The following is a 22858-nucleotide window of genomic DNA, read 5'->3' on the forward strand; positions in this document are numbered from 1 at the left end:
GCTGCAGCGAAGAGGGGGCTGCCAGTAGAGCGGGAGCCAGACTGCGCCGTGCTCCTCCAATCCTGCAGAGAGAGTGCTCTCAAGCAGAGGTGACCTCGAGCGAGAGGAGTCCCAGGACCCTAGGCCTGTGGGGCGAATCCACGGGTTTCCCTGTGATCGCCGGGAGGGTGCAAGCTAGGCTGGAGGCGGGCGCTCGGGGCGCGGCCGGCTGCTCCCGGGGGGCGCACCAGCTGGGCTTGGCTGGCCTTTGGCTGCTGCTCCTGCAGACCGCCAGGCGGATGGCGGGACTGAGGGCTGTGGCCGGGATCGGGCCCGGGGCGCTGCTGGCTCTGCGCGCTCTGCTGGCTGCCGCGCACCCGCAGTGCTTGGACTTCAGGCCGCCCTTCCGGCCGCCGCAGCCGCTGAACTTCTGCGCGCAGTACTCCGCCTTCGGTTGCTGCACCGTGGAGCAGGACGCGGCGCTGGCTCGGCGCTTCCGGGCCCTGGAAACCCGCATGGATGCCGGGGTGTGGGCGACGTGTGCTGGTTACGCGCTGGACCTGCTGTGCCAGGTGAGCGGGCGCGCGGCGGCGGGCACACGTGGGGCGCTGGTCGCTGGCAGGGGTGGGGGCGGAGCGGGGATGGCATCCCCAGAAGGGCGATACTCAGGAGTGGGTCCCACACTTTGAGGAGATGGCGAGCAACCCCACAGGCATAAGACTTAGGAGTGGATCCTGAACTTTGGAGGTGGTGGCAACCACTGGGGTGAGGGTCAGGAGCGGGGCCCCGACTTTGGAGTTTGGTGGTTCAAGAGGAGGGCTTGGCATCAGGTAGTAAGACCTGGCATCCCAGAGTAGCTCTTGTCGTCATTCATTTGCTTTGCAAAGATGCTGGGCCTTTTAGGAGCCTCAGTTCCTCTTAGAGACTAGAGACTCCCATTCTCTGGGACACCGTGAAGCTGTCCCTAGTGCCCCACTGCACAGAGTCTCTGTTAGGTACCAGGATGAAGTCTTTGCTAGGCGGGGGAAGGCAGGATGGGAAGAGGATATAGCCAAATATGGGGCATGACTTTGTCAGCTGTCTTGGGGCCTGCTGATCCCTTTATTAGTCAGACCTAAAGGAGCACTCTGAGAACCCATTCCTCAGGGCCAGGGTGCTTAGAGCACCCGCCTTTCTTTTCTGCGACTGGCCTCCTCACCTGGTAGAGACTCTCCCCAGACTCTTCTTTCCCCTCTGATAGTCAAGCACTTACTTCGATCCACGCTGAACTATCATTTACTTCCCGTCTCTTGAAGCGGAGTATCCTGCCTGATATTTCTGACTGCAGGAATGCCAGCCAGGAAAACCCCAGGCCTGGAAAGTGAAGGATTCCTGAGTGGGGACCTTCCCCCCCCCCCCCACGTCCCAACCCGCTCACCCCTCGCCAGACAGTACGAAGTTCCGGTCTCAGCCAGCAGGGGGCAGCCTGGAAGAGAAGCCTAAAAGGGCGGACTTGGGTTTGATAGTACAACTTCTCGCGACTGTGATTTTGAGAGGTTCACGGCTGTCTTACATTGTCTTTAAAACAGGGACAGATTTCTACCCCTCACCCCGTGCCTTGGAGATTAAAAAGCACAGGCAGAGAGGTTCAGTTGGTGTTTGTAGGTGAGAAAAGGTGCTGAGAGGTGAGGAGGAGGTGGACAGGAAACCACAGTACTTTAGGGTGTTCTGTTCATCTTGTAATGGGTTCTACCAGGCTAACCCCCACAGATGGTGCACCTCAAGAGAGCCAGAGAGTGTGGTGGACCACTTACCTCTCTCCCCATCCTGGCCGTCCACCCAAACAGGCTTACTGCATCCCTGCAACACCCTTATCAATAGCAGGAATCTCACATGGGGCCATGCTTGCTTCTAGGGTACTCACCATTTGCTGGGCTCAGCATGGCACAGGGGATGGACAGGACCAGAGAGGAGGAAGGAGCTAATCTTGAGGCTGTTTGCTGGCAGAAGGCTCCTCTTTTTCCTTGGGAAACTGCCCAAAATGGCCTGGCCTGAGAAGTCTGTGGTAGAACGTCTGCTCATACCTCCAGTGAGGCGTCTCTGGGGGGTGACCTCATGTCTGGACTGAGCTTGCATCAGGCGGTCTGCCAAGGCTGTGGTGTGGTCTCCCTGAGGGGGTCCCGGGAGAGTCACCGCCACCAATCCCAAGGAGCCTTACCTACAGGTTTCTGTCAGTGGTCGTTCAAGGTGCACAGCTGTCTTGTGGAGGCAGGATCTTCCTTCCTGAGGCTTTGCCCTCTTCTGAGAAAATGAGTCAGGCAATGGCGGCACATGGCAACTTCGGTGTGACTGGTGTGTGGCTCACACGTGGCTAACTTCTCTATGCTGGACGCTTGAGTTCATCTGCAGGAGTTCGCCTGAATAGTGACCCGTGAAGGTGCTTAACTAGGCCTGCACACTCAGGAGACATGTCCCCTGGGCCAGAGAGGAGTTAGTTCTGTGTTGCTGGGCCCAGAGGTAGTTATAGCCTCAAAAGCCTCTGCATTCATTTTGGGAGACAGACAGACAGACATGCAATCAAGAGGCTATCCCTAGGTACCAGGGCAAGTAGCAAAAATCCCTCAAAAATCTGGGACAGCCCAGAAGAGGGGCCACTGAGCCACCTCCTCAGGGTTCATTTCAGTTGATCACTTACTGAACAACTACATGGTGTCTCAGCTGTTCATTACTCTCAACAACTCTGTGAGGCTGGAGTTCTTTTCCTCTTTTATAGATGGGGACATACACACAGAGAGGTAAGGAGTTTGCCAAGCATCACACATGGAACATAAACTCTGGCTCCAAAGTTCTTCATGTGGCCACGTCAAAACACTGCCCTGAAGCCAAAGTGTGTGTTAGACCCGGGGTCACCCGCCCTCGAGGGCCTCATAGTCTGTGGGGTCCATGCCAGCAAAGAGGTAATGGAGTCCCGGCCAGGCAGAGCAGCCAGACCATCTCTGGTGAAGCAGGGGTGATGAAAAAAAGAGGAACCTTCGCTTCCCCAAGCAGCAAATTACCCGGAGAAGATTCTGTGTGTGAGTCAGAGATAGTGTCATGAACATCCGAGGGGCAGGAGCCTGCCCTGGGAAAAGGAGGAAGGAGGAGGCTCGTGGTGTGGGCCTTGCATCACGAATAGGAGTTTTCCAGATGTGGAAGTGAGGGAGGAAGGAACATCCCACAGATGGAACATTGTGTACAAGACCCGGTCTTCCCTGCGGGGGGGGGGGGGGGGGGCTGAGAAGACTTCGGGACTTGTGCGGCCTCGAGTCATGAGTGTCGGTAACTGGTCTGTGGCAACCTGGGGGCCAGTAGGTGGCAGGCGCCTTTGCCCCTGTGGGTGCTTCACATGAGGTCCAGTGACTGACGACCCTCTGCCAGCAGCAACCACGGTCCCCTGTTGTCGTGTTCTACTTCTGGCTAGTTCTGGTCTGGGCCTCACATTCACACTGCCTGTAAGGAAGAATAGAGAGACCATCTGTAAAAGACCCTTTGACTTGGTGGTTACTATGCGGGTACATGCCAAGGTCCTCACTAGGTTCCCAGAGCCCCTGTGCCCTTCCGTGTGACCACTGGAAGACACTACCCTGCAGAGAGGCCGCTGCTGACCCACAAGAGGATCACAGGAGAGCTGGCCTTGCACACCTGGCCTGCCATTCACAGGGTGTAGATTGTCATATGAGATATGGCATGTCAATCAGGGACAGGGACTGACCAGAGGTGCCAAGAACATACCGAGCCTTTATCTTGTGAGGTAAGACTCAGCCCACAGCAACTGTACAGGGGCCAGGGTACAGGCCATGGGATGACTAGGGCTTTGACTATAGGGAGGCTGGCCTGGAGGTTGGCTGTCCTGTTTTCTGCTGAGGTCTCCTGCTACGGCCCAGCCTGGTCTTCTGGTGAGAGCAGGCGGTGTGTGGTGGCCACTGTCTTCTCTCTCTAGGGGTTGCATCTCTCAGGTCTCTTGGGGATCTAGCGCTGAGTCAGTTGGTGGGAGTGGCAATAAAGACCTGCCACACCAGAGAAGCAACCACAGCGTGAAGAGCTCCACAGAGGGTCCACAGGTTTTTGGAGAGTTTTTCGGCAGGCAGGACACGGGAAGGGTCTGGGGGGCGGGGCATGTGACCGACTCCTGTAAGACCAGCTGTGTGGTAGGACTGTCTAGGGCAGGATGGGAGGTGGGTCCATTATCTATGCACATACCCATGTTTGTGATCACAGGCTTGCTCCCTGAGGCAGTGGCTTTCCTCCTATGTAGGCTCCAAGTGGGGTCCACAGCATTCCATGTACGGGGAAGCCTGCATGGTAGAAGATGATGAATTCTACCTACCCCAGGCAGAGCCAGGGAAGGGACTCTGGAAGGCTTTCTGGTCTGGCAGTGCCCAGAGGAGCTTCATGAATCTGACAGAATTCAGTGCTGGAAGCTGCAGTGAAGAAAGACTCAAGGGGCTGCTGGAAGGAGCTGAATCTGAGGGTGGGATAGATTGTAGGGAGAATCCTGGGGGGGTCACCCCCACACACACAGGTACTACGCATATGCTGGCTGTCTAGGAATGGAGACAGTAGGGTAGACCTGAGACTGAACCCAGATACCTCCATGTGCTTCTAACCTGGAAATATCACCGGATAACACCGGGGGGGCCCCCTAAGCCTCAGCCCCGCCCCCCCCGCGGGAATTACTCATAAACATAAATGGATAAAAAGATGGAGTGTTTTTGACACAGTCACACCGAGGCTGCCAGAAGGCAGGCAAGGTAAACTATTTACACTTTACAGCGCCCCCTCACCATTTGCTGTGCCCCTCCCGGTTCCCCGGGTTTATGTGAGGGTCTGGGGTATTGCAATAAGACCAAAGCTTCTCACCCTGATAGAATGCATATTCCGATGGAGACTGGCAGTAAGCAAGCTGACTTTTGGCGTAGTGGAGGTTGTGGTAAGTTTCTCGGGCTTTGTTTTCCTAAGTAGTTAGAGACCAGGAAGTAACGGCAGGGAGGCCCGGAGGGGAAGGTCAGATCTTAGGAGGTGTCCCAAAAGCAAGGAGTACCTTGTCCAGGTGTGGGCTCCCCTCCTCCTCGCATCTCTGAAGCCTCCTCTCTCTACAGGAATGCTCACCCTACGCAGCCCATCTCTATGATGCCGAGGATCCGGCTACCCCACTTCGGACGGTGCCTGGCCTGTGTGAGGATTATTGCCTGGACATGTGGCAGACCTGCCGAGGCCTCTTTCGTCACCTTTCCCCTGACCGTGAGCTCTGGGCCCTGGAGAGCAACCGGGCCAAATTATGTCGCTACCTGTCCCTAGATGACACTGACTACTGTTTCCCAAGCCTGCTGGTCAACGAGAACCTCAACTCGAACCTGGGCCGCGTAGTGGCTGATGCCAGGGGCTGCCTGCAGCTGTGTTTGGAGGAGGTGGCCAATGGGCTTCGGAACCCGGTTGCCATGGTACATGCTGGGGATGGCAGCCACCGCTTCTTCGTGGCAGAGCAGGTGGGACTGGTGTGGACCTACCTGCCTGACCGCTCCCGCCTAGAGAAGCCCTTCCTGAATGTGAGCCAAGCAGTGCTTACATCACCCTGGGAAGGGGATGAGCGCGGCTTCCTGGGCCTTGCCTTCCACCCCCGCTTCCCACATCCCAGCAAGCTCTATGTCTACTATTCTGTGGGGGTCGGCTTCAGAGAGTGGATCCGTATCAGCGAGTTCAGAGTCTCGGAGGATGATGAGAACACCGTGGATCATGGCTCAGAGAGGTGGCTTTCTGGGAGCCCCAGCCAAGGGAGGGCTGAATAGGTCACGTGGGAGGCTGCGTGACACACACTGCTGTGGCTGCACTAGTGTGTCTGTCTAAAATGCTGTGGATGTTTAACGCCCAAATGCGTGTGGAGGGGGCAGGGGTGAATCACATGCTCTGGGGCCTGGGAGAAATGATTTTGCAAAACAGACGTGGCGTGGGGTCATGTCCCAACCCCTGCCTCTGGGCTTCTAGGCAAGACACTTTTCTCGTACTCTGCGGCAGGCTCTAGAAATGGCTATTTCATCTGGCTTGTAAAACCGGATGAGGTCACACCTCAGAGCAGAACAGTGACCCGTGAGGTCATACTGCCAGGAAGCATCCACGCTGGAGGCCTGGTCTGCGCACAGACCTGCATCCCGTCATTGGGCATGCTGGGCTGTGGTCAGAAGGCAGCATTCTTGCCCCAACAGCCAGCCTCTCCCCAACCTCTCTGGTAGCTGGCTCTTTCTCCTGCTCCAGTTTCAGTCTTCCTCTCTCTCTCTCTCTCCCTCTCCCTCCCTCTCTTCATCTCTTCCTCTGTCTTTCAGTTTTTCTCCTTCCCTGCCTCCTCCCTGCCCTTGTCTCTCAGTCTTTCTTCCTTTCTGTCTCCCTCTCTGTCTCTGTCTCTTTGTCTGTCTGTCTCTCCTTTTGTATCCCAGGCTGTCCTTGAACGTCTTATGTAGCCTATGCCTCAAACTCCTGATCCTCTCAGAGTCTCTACCTCCCAAGTACAGGCACTGGTGACCATGTCCAGCCCTTACCCCATTTAATCTGCTCCTACTCTTGGCCCCCAGGGCCTGCAGAGCCCACCTTTATTATTTATGTCTTAATTGTTCAGAGGCTTGGTCTCGGTGTTCCAGGGACTCTCTCAGGCAGAAGTGGATTCTGGGAATAAGAGTCTTGGGAGTGTTGGAAGGTCAGCCTGGGCTACTGGAGGAAGTTACCTCCTCCAGTGGCTGGAGGGACCCAGGGAGAAGTGAGGCATTGTAGCCCCAGAAATGTGGGGTACATCTGGCTGGAGGCCAACCTAACTAGAGCTGTGGAGAGGGCAACTGTTGCAGAGCAGAGCTGTTGTCAGAAACACAAACAAAACACCATCCCCACACCTGGCTTGCTTGCATAGTGCCTTCTGTTGACTGATACTGTTCAGCTAGCAAAGGAGCATGGGAAATGTAGTTCAAGAGACACTGACTGTCTCTAACCCCAAGTAGAGGGCAAGCAGGAGCAAGGCCAGGATCAGGTGTGTTGGTAAAAAGGCAAATAGAAAGCCACCATGCATTTGATGAAACCGCTAAATGCCGATGTTGGACATATAGAAACGGTAGCTCTCAGGGTTATCTTGTCTTAGAGCATTAGTTTTGACTCGAGTTATCTGGCAGCCAGAGGAAAAAGGAAAAACAGAATTTTCATGATCATACCTAAGCCCGAGAGAGCACTTCTCACTTGGAGAAAGTTTGTCCCATGGACTTGACAGACAGAGGAGAGATAGGGCATGAAAGCCTGTGTCTCCAATAGTGACATAAAAATGGCTCATGATAAGAGCTGAAGTTGGAAATTTAGAGTGGTTGGTACATTCACTACAATAGCAGTTCTTAGGAAGGCAACAAGATCCAGAGGGCCAGGCAAGAGAGATGGCTCAGAGCTTCCAGAGGTCCTGAGTTCAATTTCCAGCAACCACAGGGTGGCTCACAACCATCTGTAATGAGATCTGGCGCCCTCTTCTGGTGTCCAGTCATATATGCAGGCAGAACACTACATACATATGAATAAATAATAAATAAATACATCTTAAAAAAAAACCCCAGGGGGTCAGGAGTTCAAAATCATCCTTGGCAACATAGCATGTTCTAGGTTAGTCTAAGCTACTTGATACCCTATCTTTAAAAAAATAAAATAAAAGCAGTTAGGTGTGATGCTATATGCCTTCATTCCCAGCATTATGGAGTCAGAGGCCGGTGCATGTCTATGAGTTCAAGGACAGCTTGGTCTACATAGTGAGTTCTGGGGCATCCGTGGATATACAGGGAGATCCTGCCTGAAAGCAAATGAACAAACAAAAATCCTGGCGTTGAAGAGCTAGCTCTATGGTTAAGAGCATCTGCTGCTCTTTTGCAGGCCCTGAGTTCAATTTCCAGCACCCACAGGGAACAGCTCATAAAAGCCTATAACTTCAGCATAATTCCAGGGGATCTGCAGCTTTCTTCTAGTACCAGGGACACACACACACACACACACACACACACACAGATAAAATTTATTAATTAAATACAGAACATAAAGTATACAGACTCACATAATTTAACCCGAGGCTCAGTGAGGGTCCTCTGGGCACCTCACACAGAACTCGACTTACTCAGAGGGAGAAGCTAGCATGGCTGGCCGGCTAGCAGGGCCACGAGTGAGCCATCACTGTTACCCAGGTCAGCGATCAGTGTCTTCCCGTGGTTGCAGGAGGTGGGTGACCAGCAGTCTGAGCTGTCCTCTGCTTGGAGGACCCTGAATTTGGAACTCTGTAGGGGTCGTTTGTAACAGCCTTGACACGGAGAGAGCCAGTCAAGATCCTGTTTCTAATACGTGGACTCTCAGTGCCTTTGTCTGTTTGTTTTTCTTGTTTGCTGTTTTGTTTTGGTTTTGTTTCATAAGGATAACGAGGTAATGCAGTTTATATTATATTATATTGTATTATATCGTATTATAAGGCAGAGGGTGTTTAGTCCAGGGAATTAGCCACGAGGCAGGGAGTGGGCTGCAGAAGTGTTGGGGTGAGTCAGAGGAGAGACCACCAAACTGCTGAATGTGGTTGCTACGGGGATGGAGGAGCCGACTGGAAGAGTTTGTGTGGCTGTTTCCGACACTGGCTGAGATGTTCACAGTCACCTCTCTTGTATCTCTGTCCCTGCTGCCTCTTGAGACAGAGAATGGCAGTGTCTTCCTTCCTTTTGACTTCCCCCCATCCATGACAAGCCCTGATGGAAAGCCAGCTGACTGGGTACAGTGAAGGTTTCCTCCAGTGGCGGTAAGGAGCTCCAGGGAGCATGGCGCTAACTAAAGGCCTGTCCCCTGTCCCACTGCCCCTGAGTGTAGCTAACAAAGGTAAATGTAAAACATGCTCTGAGTCACTAATTGTCAGATAGGAAACAAGCTATTGTAAATGGAGAAGATGACAGGTTCTCATTGGGTACCAGGGATAGAAAGCGGTTGAAAAGCCCTAGCCCAGAGTTCTGGTCCCAGCCCTGATGCTGGTGGCCTGTGTGCCCCACCCCCACCCCTAATGGGTCACTGGAAGATTCTGAGCATCCAGTTCCTTTTTTGACACAGTGTGAATTATCCCTACTCAACCTACCTCTGTAAAGTAACATGCTACAAGAGATACAGTCATCCCAGAGAAGGTTTTTTACGGCTGTTTTGGGGTTACCGTTTGGAAGGTGTTTTTATTGAGGGGGTACTTGTCTTTCTTTAGGATAATCCTGGAGATTGAAGAACCAGCTTCCAATCACAATGGGGGCCAGCTGCTCTTTGGGGACGACGGCTTCCTCTACATCTTTACCGGAGACGGCGGGATGGCTGGAGACCCCTTTGGGAAGTTTGGAAATGCACAAAACAAGTATGCCCTGCTTCTGCTCGGCTGAGGCTTGGGTTTGCACACAGAACTTCTTAAGGGACTCCGGAGGGAGAGCTTCTGCCCTGCCACACAGAGCAGGGTGGTAGCCTGCAGTTAGCTGGGACCACAGCTAAGTCAGTTACTCCCCATTGATTAGTGAACACAGTGACAAGCTCAGTGGGAGACTTGTCCTGAGGAAAGAAGGTGCCAGCCACTGTCAAGGGTCAGGCACAGTGCCCATTTTCACAGATACAGAAGTGGCAGCAATGAGCCTTTGGGAGGATGGAGCTTTCTCCTAGGTGAGCGCTGGCAGATAAAGGCAGAGTGTATGCCCATAAGAGACCAGGATGTGAGTGAAGTTTCATTTTCGTCATCATTTATCTGGTCCCCACGTTGAGCAAATGGCCTGGCCTTCTCCTTTCATGTGTGTGTGAGTGCATATAAACACACCGGGAGCTGTCATGTACACAAGCGTGTACAGGAGGCCCCAGCCAGTCTCTCCTGCTCCTTCAGCGCATGTGCACAGCCTCTCTTGGCCCAGAAACGGTGGGGAGGATGTGTGGGTTACAGTTTGTGGCTTATTCATCCCTGTTCGACAGTGAGAAACATCCGACCTTTACAGCTTAGCCCTGTGCTTGGAGCCGAAGCTAAGAAACGAAATGGGGATTCATGGGTAATTGAGCAGAGGTTAAAAGCCACGGTTTGCTGTTGGGAGTTTGCCTGTAGATCCTGTAGCTGGGTGTGGGGTGTGAGGGTGGGGGCCTGGAGCTCCTGGCCACAGGGACTGAGCACCGCCGCCACCGCTGTTGGTCACAAAGATAACAGGATTCTTGTGGGGTTGTTAAAGTGAGGGAAACGCTGGATTCTAGCGCTCAGTCAGCGAGAGTTATGCAAATGTGTCGCCTGAGCTAACTGCACTGACTCAGCCTTGCTGGGCGGGCTGGAGGAGGAGTCAGCTCTCCAGTGTTAACAGGATGGGCAAAGCAGAGACCATCCCCAAAGTAACTCCTACCCGGTAACCGCAAGTGTCTTCTAGATCAGTGGTTCTCGACCTTCTTAATTCTGGGACCTTTTAACACAGGTCCGCATGCTATGGTGACCTCCAACCATAAAATTTTTTTGTTGTTACTTCGTAACCGTAAGCTTGCTAAGGTTATGAATCATGATGGATTACAGCGGTGGCGACCCACAGCTGGTCTAGACGGTTCCCATTAAATACTGCGGACCACTTTGCTCACGTGATCAATGAAGAGGGCAGCTACTTTCTCCCTCCTCCCAGAGCTGCCAGAAGGTTAGAACACATGTTCCCCCTCACCCAACTATACTTGGTACTATTTGATATTGACTTTCATGGCCTGCGCCGGTTCAGTGGCTCAGCATTTGTGGTCCCCCGCTACGTGGGAGCATCCGAACTGGCTATGAGAAGGACATAAACCTGAGTTATCTTTCTAGTACAATCTTTACCTTATAGCACAGCTATGTGGACAGCGGCACCCACAATATTACAGCTTAGGATAGTGGCATTCCATAGGCGGTTGTGGTAAGGAGCTTGGGTTTCTCGGGCCAGGTGCCGCTGAATGACAAGCTGGGTGGTGGCTCGTCATAGCTCGGGTGCCCTCTCTAAAGGGCAGTGTGACCTGAAAGGTAAGCTGTGAGAAGGCAAGGCAGCAAATAGGAAGAGGGTAAGGCTGGCCGGTGGTGCACCCTTCCTGCCTCCTGCGCAGATGCAACAGTACCAACCCGCGCTCTCCTCCCGGGCCGCAGGTCGGCGCTGCTAGGCAAGGTGCTCCGCATCGACGTGGACCGCAGGGAGCGCGGCCTCCCCTACGGTATCCCTCCGGACAACCCGTTCGTGGACGACCCCGCAGCGCGGCCCGAGGTCTATGCCTTGGGCGTGCGCAACATGTGGCGCTGCTCCTTCGACCGCGGAGACCCAGTGTCTGGCACTGGCCGTGGGCGCCTGTTCTGCGGGGACGTGGGCCAGAATAAGTACGAGGAGGTGGACCTGGTGGAGCGGGGCCGCAACTACGGCTGGCGCGCTCGCGAGGGCTTCGAGTGCTACGACCGCAAGCTGTGCGCCAACGCCTCCCTCGGTGACCGCGTCCCTGGGGACCTCCAAACTGGATCTGTCCTGTCCTCCCAATTCCCTTAGCTAGATCTGCCCCGGCCCTCTCCGACGCTGACCCTCGACATGGACCCAGTCAGATCCACCCCATCTCCTTGGGGTCCCCCGGCTTGGATCAGCATAAGTTTAGGACCCCAAATCTATATCTGCTATGTTCCACTTCTCTCTGGGTTCTTAGACTGAGATCTGTCCCATTTCTCTGGGGACCGCCAATCTAGACCCTTTCATTCCGCCTCACCTTCCCTGGATACCCAGCCATCTCTAACCACAGTCTTCCCCACATCCGTATAATATTGTCCCCAACCCCTTTCACCTGACTGGCTTTTCCCACTCCAGACCCCACTGTACTTAAGGGGGTCCGTTCAAGCAACACTTTAGGCTCCTTCTCACCATGCACCCCCTGCCGAGCTCCTAAATATACGGTATGCCCCTCTGGCCCCTCTGAAGCACTGGGCCTCAGAATGAACCCTTTTTCTCATCTACCCCTCAGATGACGTGCTGCCGATTTTTGCCTACCCACACAAGCTGGGCAAGTCAGTCACGGGAGGTTACGTGTACCGGGGCTGTGAGTACCCCAACCTCAATGGCCTCTACATTTTTGGTGATTTCATGAGTGGGTAAGTAGCCCATACGGCCTGCATTCTCCCTAACTGGTGAAAAGGTGTGTGTGTGTGTGTGTGTGTGTGTGTGTGTGTGTGTTGTGTGTGTGTATGTGTGTGTGTGTTGTGTGTGTATGTGTGTGTGTGTGTGTGTGTGTGCCAGTGCTCAGGAGTGGGCCAAACAGGTCTCTCTTCCTGGGTGAGAAAGTCCCGGCCATCCTTAGCAGTGATCCATGCAATGAATATATTGTGTGCAAAGATGGACAGGTGGATGAATGGGTGTGTGAATAGCTGGATAGATGGGTAGAGGGACCGACGGACTCCCTTGTGCATCATACCATCCATGACTTCACAGTTCATCTTCCTCTCCAGGCGACTGATGTCTCTCCGAGAGAACCCAGAGACCGGCCAGTGGAAGTATAGTGAGGTCTGCATGGGCCGTGGACAGACGTGTGCTTTCCCTGGCCTCATCAACAACTACTACCCGCACATCATCTCCTTTGCAGAGGACGAGGCTGGTGAGGATTCAGAGGGCCCTCCACCCTCTCTGTGCCTGGAGCTGTAGTCACCAACTCTGGCCACCCTTCTGGCCTCTGTCATGAAGGAAGCTTAGGAATGAAAAGGCTTTCACGCAGGGGGATGGGCATGTTTCTGAGGTTTGGGTTTTTTTCCTTTCCTGTTCTTGTAGAATCTCTGTTCTAGAACTTCCCCTTTCTTATCTGGAGAATAGAAAGGCCATCCCCTGCCCCCGTGGAGGGGTAGATAGATGGGAATGTTAGAGACGTAATGGGTACAAGTCCCCAGAGTGGGAAACAGGAGCAGGAAAGATCTGGAATATGGAATTTAGGCAAGGGAAGCAGGAGTTGGGCTCCCGATGGCAAGTGTTTGAGCTGTTGAGGAAACTCCTCTATCATTTCAAAGCGGGCAGATTCCGCTTTCTAGCCTGTAGCTGGACCTTACATTCCCAGCCCTTGATGCATTTGATGCCGGGGACAGAGGGGGAAGGGAGAGAAGAAGGGATCCCATTCCGGTATCCTGCCTTGGCCCTGGGATTGTTCCCTGACAAAAGGCCAGGGGCCCCCAGCGGGCCCTGGTGCAGGCTTGTTGAGGTTACCAGGCAACGCTCACCATGGCCTTTGGAGGGGTATCCCCTGCAGGGCCCAGTGCCCAGGGCCCCCAGGGCCTTGTCTGGGAAACCTTTGTTGAACTGACAACCTCCCCCCCTCATTAGAATGTGAATTTCCCAAAGGGTAGCCCCAGTCCCCGCCTCACCAAGTCCTTAAGCTCACTGAGTCCTTGGAAGCTTTTTTCTTTTGGTCAGTAGGGGGTTAACAATGATTTAGAAGAAGCCTCCCCCTCCCCAGGGCAGTCTGGAAGGAAGGTGCAATTCCCAAGGGCCTTTCCTCAGTCCTTTGAAAGACACAGAAGGACAGAAAACCAGGAGGAGGCGCCTGTGAGCTAGCCAGCCCAAGGACAGCCAGATCATATAAATCGCCAGTGTTTGGCAAAATAGCCTCTCCCTGCTCCTGGCCATCTATCTAGCTGTGTTTTGGACACATCGAATGGTGTTGCAAGGACCTCTGCTGCCCCAGTAACCTTCAGGGACATTTGAAGCACAGGGACCAAGAGGACAGGTCATAGTAGGCAGCGCTGGCCGTGTCAGCATGGTCCTTACTCATACATGAGTTGTGAGGGCTGAGCTCCCAGATGGTTGTAGTCAGCAGAACAGCCGGTCAAGCTCTCTCCAAGCAGGGGGCAGGGTAATGGTGGTTGGAGGTGGGAGCCTTAATGGGGCCAGGTATGATGAGGCGTCTGGAGACTTTTGAGGATAAAGGCATGCTGAGGTGTTAGGTGGTCAAAACACCCCCTCAGGGTCTGTGGAGGTCAGGGAGCCTGGGTGGGGCAGGGCTGCCAACACTTGGTTACGGGTGTTTCTCGTTGCCACTCACTGCCTTGTTCCCTGTTCGAAGGGGAGCTGTACTTCCTGTCTACGGGTATGCCCAGTGCCACAGCTGCACGTGGGGTCATCTACAAAGTGATCGATCCCTCCAGGTGAGTCCCTGAACTGGGCTTTGTCTGCAGAGACAGTTATGTCCCCCCATCTTCCACCTCCTCCATCCCCTACCTGCCTCAGTTCTTGCTGTGAAGCTCTCTCCTTGGCTCAAGGCCTAAACTGACTCCTGTCTACGACATATGCTCCCCACTGGATGGATAGAGATGAGTCACAAGCCAGGGGCCCTAACCCTTGGCAGCATGCCCTGTGGGTAGAAACCTGTGGCCTCCGAGTGCTTTCCCTGACTTACTTGCTCTCTTGTCCTACGAGGTCCTCCCTCCACTGTCATCTCTTGGCCTTGGAGTTGTCCATTGTCTCCAGGGTGAAGGCTTTGTATCCTCACCCCTGTCATAGCTCTCAGGTCTCGGAACGGGCACAGAGCAGACACAAGAGTGTGTTTAATGAATGACTTCATGTTGGTCCTTTGTAGACTTTTGCTTCTTGACCAGAGGAGCCAGTTACTTTGAAGCATGGGTTTAGAGACGTTCTAAAGCACACAGTGACCCTAAACATTTGTTTTCCAGCCAGGCAGAGCGGTATACACTCTAACTCTAGCTATTTAGGAGGCTGGAGCAGGATGCAACTTTAAGGCCAGCTTCTGAGAGTTCGAGGCTAGCCTAGGCAATTTAGTAAGATCATCTCAAATTAAAAGTGTGTGGGTGTGGGGAGACAGACAGACAGACAGAATAGGAACACACTGGGCTTGTCTGGCATACACAAGGCCTTGGGTTAGCTCTCCAGTTCATTTTTGCTGTTAGTCAGTATAGAAAGCAAAGTTTACTACACACTTGCATGAGGCACTCCCAGGAGCCAGTGGTGCCCCTGCAGAGGAGGATGCTTCCCCAGATGGAGAGTGTTCACTGAGTGGCCAGAGAGGTCATTGTGTAATGCACATTCTCCAGGAGTCAAGGTGAAGGATGACAAGGATGCTCGTGTGCCAGTCTAATGTTTGGGCAAGTTTTGTGCTGTTGTCTAAGGTCTCCAAGGCCAACAGCTTCTGGAGGGGCATTTTATTGGACAGATGATTGATTGTCAGGCTTGTTTATAGTAAGTGTGCATGTGTGCATGTGTGTGTGCATGTGTATATTCCTGTACCTATGTGCATGTGTGTTCATGTGTGCCTATGTATGTGTGCATGCATGTGTGTGTAGGTATATGTGTTTGAATGTGTGTGGGTACACATGCATGTGGAAGCCAGGGGTCAACAAGGTTGGGTGTCTCCCACTTTTGCCCCCCACCTTACATACTGAGGCAGGGTCTTTAGTACTCATTATTTGGTAGTCTGGCTAGCCAGCTTGTTTTAGGGATTTCCTGTCTCCACTTGGAATTACAAATATTATGCCAACCTTGTATTTACACGACTACCGGGGTCCCAAGTCCAGGCCTCACTCTTGTGTGACAAGTGCTTTACACACTGAGTTACCTCCCTAGAACCCCAGATTAACATTTTTTTTGATACAGGTTCCCTCCCTCTATTATATATCTATGGTTGTCCTCGAGTCCTCTATATAGACCAGGCTGTCCTTGAACTCATAGAGACCCACTTGCCTATGTCTCCTGAGTGCTGGGATCAAATGTGTGACCAGAAGAGGGCACCAGATCCCATTACAGATGGTTGTGAGCCACCATGTGGTTGCTGGGATTTGAACCTCTGGAAGAGCAGTCAGTGCTCCTAACCGCTGAGCCACCTCTCCAGCCCCCCAAACTTATTGTTTTTTGACCCCACCCCCATCCCCACTGTGGGTGTGTTATGTATCTAAGTGCAGGCATTCACATGGTATGGCCTGAGAGGATGCCTAGTATATATACAATTATATATGTAACATATGTAGAACGTATAATTTACTATTGTTGCTGTTGTTTTGTTTTTGCAAGACAAGGTTTCTCTGTGTAGCCCTGACTGTCCTGGAACTCACAGAGATCCACCTGCCTCTGCCTCTTGAGTGCTGGGATTAGAGGTATATGTCGCCATGCCTGCCCCTTTTGCAATTTTTTTTTTAGTCTATAGCCTGGCTTTGAACTCCTCATTCTTCTGCTCCTAACTCCTGGATGCTCTGGTCTGCAGTAGACACGCCCACCTGACCTCAGGACCCCCATCTCTTTTAGTCAACATTTCTCACAGCTCTTGTTTCCAGTCTGCAGGCAGCTTCTCAGACTTCTTGCTCCTCACGTTGTGTGTACATGCTGTTTTAAATCATGACTGATACAAATTGACAGTCGATGATGTAATGTCTTGTTGCAGAAGCCCTAAGCACAGGGCTCTCCCGTCATATGCCTCCATCTTGTTTTCCCCAAGGTCTCACCCATTTTTTTTTTTTAAACTTGACCTGATACTTGGACCACAATCAGCTCTTATCCCATCTGCTTGTCCCTGAGGTGTGTCATTATCTCCAAGCGTCATCTCTCCCAATAGGATGTCGGTCATTGTCTGCTGGGTCGCTGAGTCATCATCATATCATCTTTTGTGACTTTTGGATATTAAGGTTATTTTCATCTTTAAAAACAACGCTGGGGCTGGAGAGGTTGGTTAGTGATTAAGAACACCTCCTGTTCTTCAGGAGGACCTGGGTTAGGTTCTTAGCATCCACACGATGGCTCACAACCACCCAGAACCAGTTTCAGGGACCAGATGCTTCATTCTGCTCTCTGCCAGTCCCGTGGGGCCAGTATGTGGGGCACAGATGTACATGTAAGCAAAACACTCATATGAAAAATAAAGCACCTTTTTTTGGGGGGGGAGTGCTTCTCTAAGGTCTTGTCACATCTAATTTTTGACAGATGTCATCTTAGCTGCTTCCTGGCCTTTGATTTAGGACAAACTCCCTCTCTTGGTTCATTGTCCCTGGTGTACAGAAAGGACCAGGGAGAACTTTGGCATTTTCTTGCTCAAGGTCTTGGGGTTAGAGGCAGACAAAAGTGAGCAGGACTCCTTCCTTGTTCCTTCACCCTCCTCCCTTTTTTCTCCACCCTCCTCCCTCATTCCTCCACCCTCCTCCCTTGTTCCTTCACCCTCTTCTTTTCCATTTTTCTCTTTTGAAAGAAGTGTGTTTCCTGACACCCACACCTCAGATGCCTGCTGACACATGAAAAAGGAAGATAGGGAGGAAGGCCCAGGGGTCACACCTCACCTCCTGAACTTCAAAATAATAATAATAATAATTTCCTTAAGAAACAGCACCCTTCCCTGCTTTCGTGATCTGCCCAAAATGCAGATCCACTGAGATCAGAGTAGAGACCTGGCTGTATCTCCAGCTTGAAGATGTCTGTACACCTTGTAAGAGTGACATGTCTCCTCTTATGCCAAGTTTCTCTGGGGGCCACCTCGTCATGTGGCTATTTCAATCCCAGGCTGATAGAACCTCCAATGAAGTCCTGGACCCATGTGGGGGCAGTCTTGGAATAGAGTCAGACCCATTCAAAAGATCACAGATCAACAGCCAAAAACCAATTAAAATGGAATTCTGGTCCTTGTGTTTCTGCAGGATAGGGAGGGAGGTTGCTTACACCCTGGCAACCTTTCTCAGACTCTTTTCTCTGATGACGGGTCCCAGAGACTCTGCTGGGCCTGCTGGGGCTAGCTTCCCGCAATTCCTCTCCTTTGCCCATGATGTCTCTTAGTTTGCCATAACTATCTCTGCATTTCACCAGAAAGCACCAGAAACTAGAGGCAGGGGGAGAGACTCATCTCAAAGTCCTGGGGTGGAAGGGGTGGGCAGGAATGGGACATTACAGGAGTAGGGTGGGCAATGTGGTGGGGAGCTTTAGAGTGACCAGTTAACAGCTGGACATGAGTTACAGCTGTTCCTGGTCACACATATCTGGCCCCTACCCTCTTTGTCCCACTGCAAGGGAAGGTGTCGGGGTTGGAGGGGAGGGCATGAAAGATAGGGATGCTCAAGGCTGGCTCCCAGTCCTGATCTGTGTGTGTTTGTCAGACGAGCGCCTCCGGGGAAATGTAAGATACACCCTGCTCAGGTGAAGGTGAAGAGTCATCTCATCCCCTTTGTACCCAAGGAAAGTAAGTATTCTCTGGTGGGAAAGGGCTCTCCTGCTACCCCTCAGGTCAGATTGGGGCCTGGGGAGGGGAACCTAGAATGTTTCCACAGCTCCTATACCTCATGTCTGACACCTATGAGAGACCCAGTCAGTACCAATGAACCATAAATGCAATGCATCTTGTTTGACAGATCCTTCAACTAGGTCCAGGCAGTGGGGAGACACCCCCAGGGGGCTGCAGCCTCAAGTAGAATGGGACAAGAAGAGGATAGCTGTGTCAGGCAAGGATGCTCAGAGCTCTTGGGAGGATGTCTATCTGCGAGTAAGGGGTTGGGGCATTTGGGCTGAGCCTTCCGTACACAGTTCCGTTTTGTCCCTCTTGGTTTAGGGCAGAAGGAGCCACGAGCAAACCCTGTTTTCTGAAGGCCATTTAAAGCTGTGAATAACTGGCTGGGCATGGAGTCTTGCAAAAGAGTAGAGGGGGATGTCCCACTAAGTCCAAGCTGATAGGAACAGTGGCGTGGCCTAGTAAGGTCATTCCTGTACTAAGAAATGAAGGAAATCCATCTGTCCATCTGCTCACCGATTCAGATCACCTTCCATCCATCAACCCTTTTGCCATCCATTCATTCATAAATTCACCTATCCATCTATTCATTCATCCATCCACCCATCCAGATATTCCATCTGCCTACTTGCTCACCCAACCATCAATATCCCCATTGATCATCTATCCACTTACCCATTCATACATCAGTGTACCCATCCACCATCCACCCATCCATCCCATCATCCATGTATCATCCACCCACCATCCATCTACCATCCATCCATCTACCATCCATCTCTCCATCCACCATCCATCTCTCCATCCATCTCTCCATCTACCTCTTCATCCATCCATCCATCATCCATCCATCCATCCATCATCCATCCATCTCTCCATCCACCCACCATCCATCTATCTACTATCCATCTCTCCATCCACCATCCATCTCTCCATCCATCTCTCCATCTACCTCTTCATCCATCCATCCATCATCCATCATCCATCCATCCATCCATCCATCATCTATCCACCATCCAACCACCCACCACCTATCCATCCATCCATCTATCCAACCATCCACCCATTTATATTCTCACTCATAAATCCAGGCATCATGATCCATCTACCTACTCATTCATCTATTATCCATCTAGCCATCCATCCATCCATCCATCCATCCATCCAAACACGAATTCATCACCCATCATCTAATTATTTATGAATCCATTCATCCATCCACTCAACCACCCACCCAACCAGCCAGCATTCATCTAGCCATTATCCATCTATCTGTCCATCCACAATCTAGAAAGCCATTATTTATCTAGTCATTATCCATCCATCTATTGATCCATCCAGCCAGCCTGCTATCCATCCAGCCAGCAGGCCTTCTGTCTTACAGCTTCTATTGCTTTGATAAAACACCATGATCAAAAGCAACAAAGGCTTCACCTCCATTTAACAACTCCATCACCGAGAGAACTCAGGGCAGGAACCTGAAGGCAGAAACCGAGGTAGAGGCCATGGAGGAACACCATCTCCTGGCTTGCTTGCTCAACTTGCTTTTTAAATATAACTGAGGACCACTTGCCCAGGGTTCGAACTACCCACAGTGGGACGGGCCCTTTCGAATCAACCATTAATCAAGAAAATGCCTCACAGACTTGCAAATCTTTTTCCTTTTCCTTCCCTTTTCCTTTCTCCCCCTTGAGAGGAGACTTCTCTGTGTAGCCCTAGCTGTTTTGGAACTCATTCTGAAGGCATTGTTAGCATCAACTCCGCTGTGGCTTTGGCTTCTTCATGGAAAACTGGGGGCAGGAAGGAATGAGTACTTAGCTCCTGTAAGGTGTCTGTCCAGACAATGTCTCCCTTATTGTGCCTGAATTTCAGGGTCTTCCCACTTCATTAGCGCAGAGCTAATTGGGCAGTCAGCAGCAACGGACTGGCACAGTGCTTGCCTGCCAACCAGGACTTGCTAAGTGACCGAAGCAGTGCCTGACATTGTTTTAGGCTGGCATCCTTAGGGGTCAGAGCGAGCGGACAAACAGCTCGCTCTGTAAGAGGTACCCTAATCTTAGGGTCTGAGTGGAACCGGATCAGGCGTCTTTCCTTAGGATCTGTTTTGCTGGCACAGGCTGAGGGCTGTGCTTGGCTGGCCCTCTGACCCCAGGCCTTTGCTCTGTGTAGAGTTCATCCGGACGCTGGAGAGCACTCCGCGACCCACACCTCGCGCTCCCACTAAGGCGCCCCGCCGGAGGCGCCCCACGGCTGCTCCCCCTGCGCCCACCCCGCGACCCACAAAGCCTGCAAAGCCCACCCGGAGACCAGGGGCTCGGAAGGGAGGCGGGCGACGGCGGGGACGTCCGAGTACCGCAGTCCCCGAACCCCAGAACGGCTCAGTGCGCCTGGTACGGCCCGCAGGCTTGAGCCCCGGCCGCGGCCGCGTGGAAGTTTTTGTAGGCGGACGCTGGGGCACGGTGTGTGACGACGCCTGGGACACCAAGGCAGCCGCCGTGGTGTGTCGCCAGCTGGGCTTTGCGCACGCGGTGCGAGCCGCCAAGCGCGCGGAGTTTGGCGAGGGCCGCGCGCTGCCGATCTTGCTGGACGACGTGCGCTGCGCGGGTAGTGAGCGCAACCTGCTGGAGTGCGCGCACGCTGGCGTCGGCACGCACAATTGCAAGCACGAAGAGGACGCTGGCGTCGAGTGCAGCCACCAAGACCCGAACCTGTAGCCTGACGTCTCCTACCTGGCGGTGCTACCGTGCAAGTGGCCCCTTGGGTTTGTGGGCACGCTGTGCAGCACGCGTGAGCCAGGATGGAGGGCCCAAAAGGTGTGTGTGTGTGTGTGTGTGTGTGTGTGTGTGTGTGTGTGTGTGTGTGTGTGTGTGTGTGTGTGTTTGGATGAGCTCTCGTACCTGTCAGCACTTCGGAGAGCAGCCACTGTTCAGGAACAGCACTGGGTAGGGGAAACTGGTTGCCTTTACAGTGTCAGACTGAGAGAAGGGGGCCTCTTTCTGCCAGCGCTGACTGACAGACACCAGAACAGCAGGATCGCTGTCTTTGAAACGCGGCTAGAATGTGGGCAGGCGACCCAGCAGTCACAAGCACAGCTGAAACGAATGCGCAGTCTGAGAGCCACAGAGAAGGATCTCAAAGGGCCAAGGGGCCTGTGGTCATTTGCTGGCCACCAGGCACCAGGCTCCCGAAAGGAGTCAGGCACCCATGTTGGAAAGCAGACTAGAGGGCCCGGAGGACCCCTGAACCCATTTGCTGAGCCCTGTAGGCACCCTGGGGAGGTTACTGGGTCTCCTGCATCCCTGAAGACTGACTCTCACTCCTTTCTGGGACAGAAGCTTCCTTAGGCTCGCACTCGGTCCCTTCAGCCCCCAATTGGGGTGGGGGCGGGGTTCTACTTTCATCCTCAATTGTTTTCATCTTCCCCCAGGAGATCCTCATATTCCTCAGCCTCTTATTCCTCACCAAGACTACTCACCAGAGCTGTGTCAACATTCGACTATTCACAACCCTTCCCTTCCTCTTTCTTATCACCCTCACACATCTCGAAGCTAGAGTGTGTGAAGTAAAGAGGGTGGGGCCTGAGGCTTCTCTCCTGCTCTGCAGGAAGAGGGGTCCTTGCACATGAAGGGTGGCTTTGTGCCTGGTCCCTGGAGCAAGCTCTGAATAGCTGTACTTAGCATCAGACAGGGGTGGGGCTAGGGAGACAACTGAGTCACCAGGCAGGGAACACAGGGCTCTGGGGGCGGCTCCTGGTCATAGCTTTGCAGGAAAAAGTCGTTTCTGCTCTGCGTTCCGATCAGAACAGGCCTGCGTGGTGTTCCGGGCTGGGCAACTGGTGCAGATTCAGGATCCTGGTCATCACAGCTTAGAGTGGAACACACTTCAGAGGGTCAAACTCCGGAGGCTGGTTGTTCTCTGAAATTATATATATTTCGGTTCATGAACCGAAATCTCAGTAGTGACTGGTGACAACCATGTGGCAGCTATGTTAGACAGGGAGGCGTGCCCCGGAGGGGCTGGCACTGAGGTGTCATGGGAAGAAATAAGCAAAAGGAGAAATGTGAACCCCTTCAAGCTAACACAGAGGCGTCGGACCTCAAGTCTACTTTGTGGGGGAGAGCTCGCCTTTAGCAGAACTTGCTGCAAGCAAAATACCTCTGCTGTTAGATCGTTAGATCATGGCATCCCAATGAAGCCTCCAGCACTCCCGACATCACCATCCCTCTCTCCATCCTCATCGCGGCTGTAAATTGACGTTCAGGGCTTTGGAGAACCGAGACTCACTTCTCAGTGCCATCCTCCTCCTTACCCTTTCTCAGGCAGTACCTCGAGATCCCCCTTTGCTACAGGCCCCCAATACTTCCTGTTGAGAGACAGCATCCCGTGGAGGGATGTTCTGGCTACTTTTTATTGTCAGGTTAATACTAGCTAGAGTCACTTGAGAAGTGGGAACCTCAGCTGAGAAGGGACAGCTCCTGGTTTGTTTGTTTGTTTTTTGTAATGAGGAAGTGCCCAGCCCACCGTGGTGGCACCATCCTTGTGTCGGTGGTCCTGGATGGTACAAGAAAGCAAGCCGAGCCAACCACCACGGGGAAGCGGCTGGCAGCAAGCCAGTGAGCAGTGTTCCTTCATGGCCTCCACATCTTGTCTC

General features: G+C 52.8%; 1 protein-coding gene across 1 annotated transcript; it reads left to right on the forward strand.

Annotated features, from left to right (window-relative positions):
• Positions 1–278: 278 nt before the first annotated feature.
• On the forward strand, positions 279–22834 carry HHIPL1 (HHIP like 1; the record flags this gene model as incomplete). Its single annotated transcript, XM_080917748.1, has 9 exons — positions 279–551; positions 5097–5743; positions 9227–9370; positions 11132–11460; positions 11983–12109; positions 12464–12609; positions 14062–14143; positions 18080–18162; positions 20377–22834. 9 exons carry the CDS (start codon positions 279–281, stop codon positions 20919–20921), a joined length of 2376 nt encoding a protein of 791 aa, XP_080773874.1. The 3' UTR covers positions 20922–22834.
• Between the last annotated feature and the right edge of the window lie 24 nt (positions 22835–22858).

This window comes from Micromys minutus (assembly GCF_963924665.1).
Source record: "Micromys minutus genome assembly, chromosome: 1".
NCBI classification, from domain to species: Eukaryota; Metazoa; Chordata; class Mammalia; order Rodentia; family Muridae; genus Micromys; species Micromys minutus.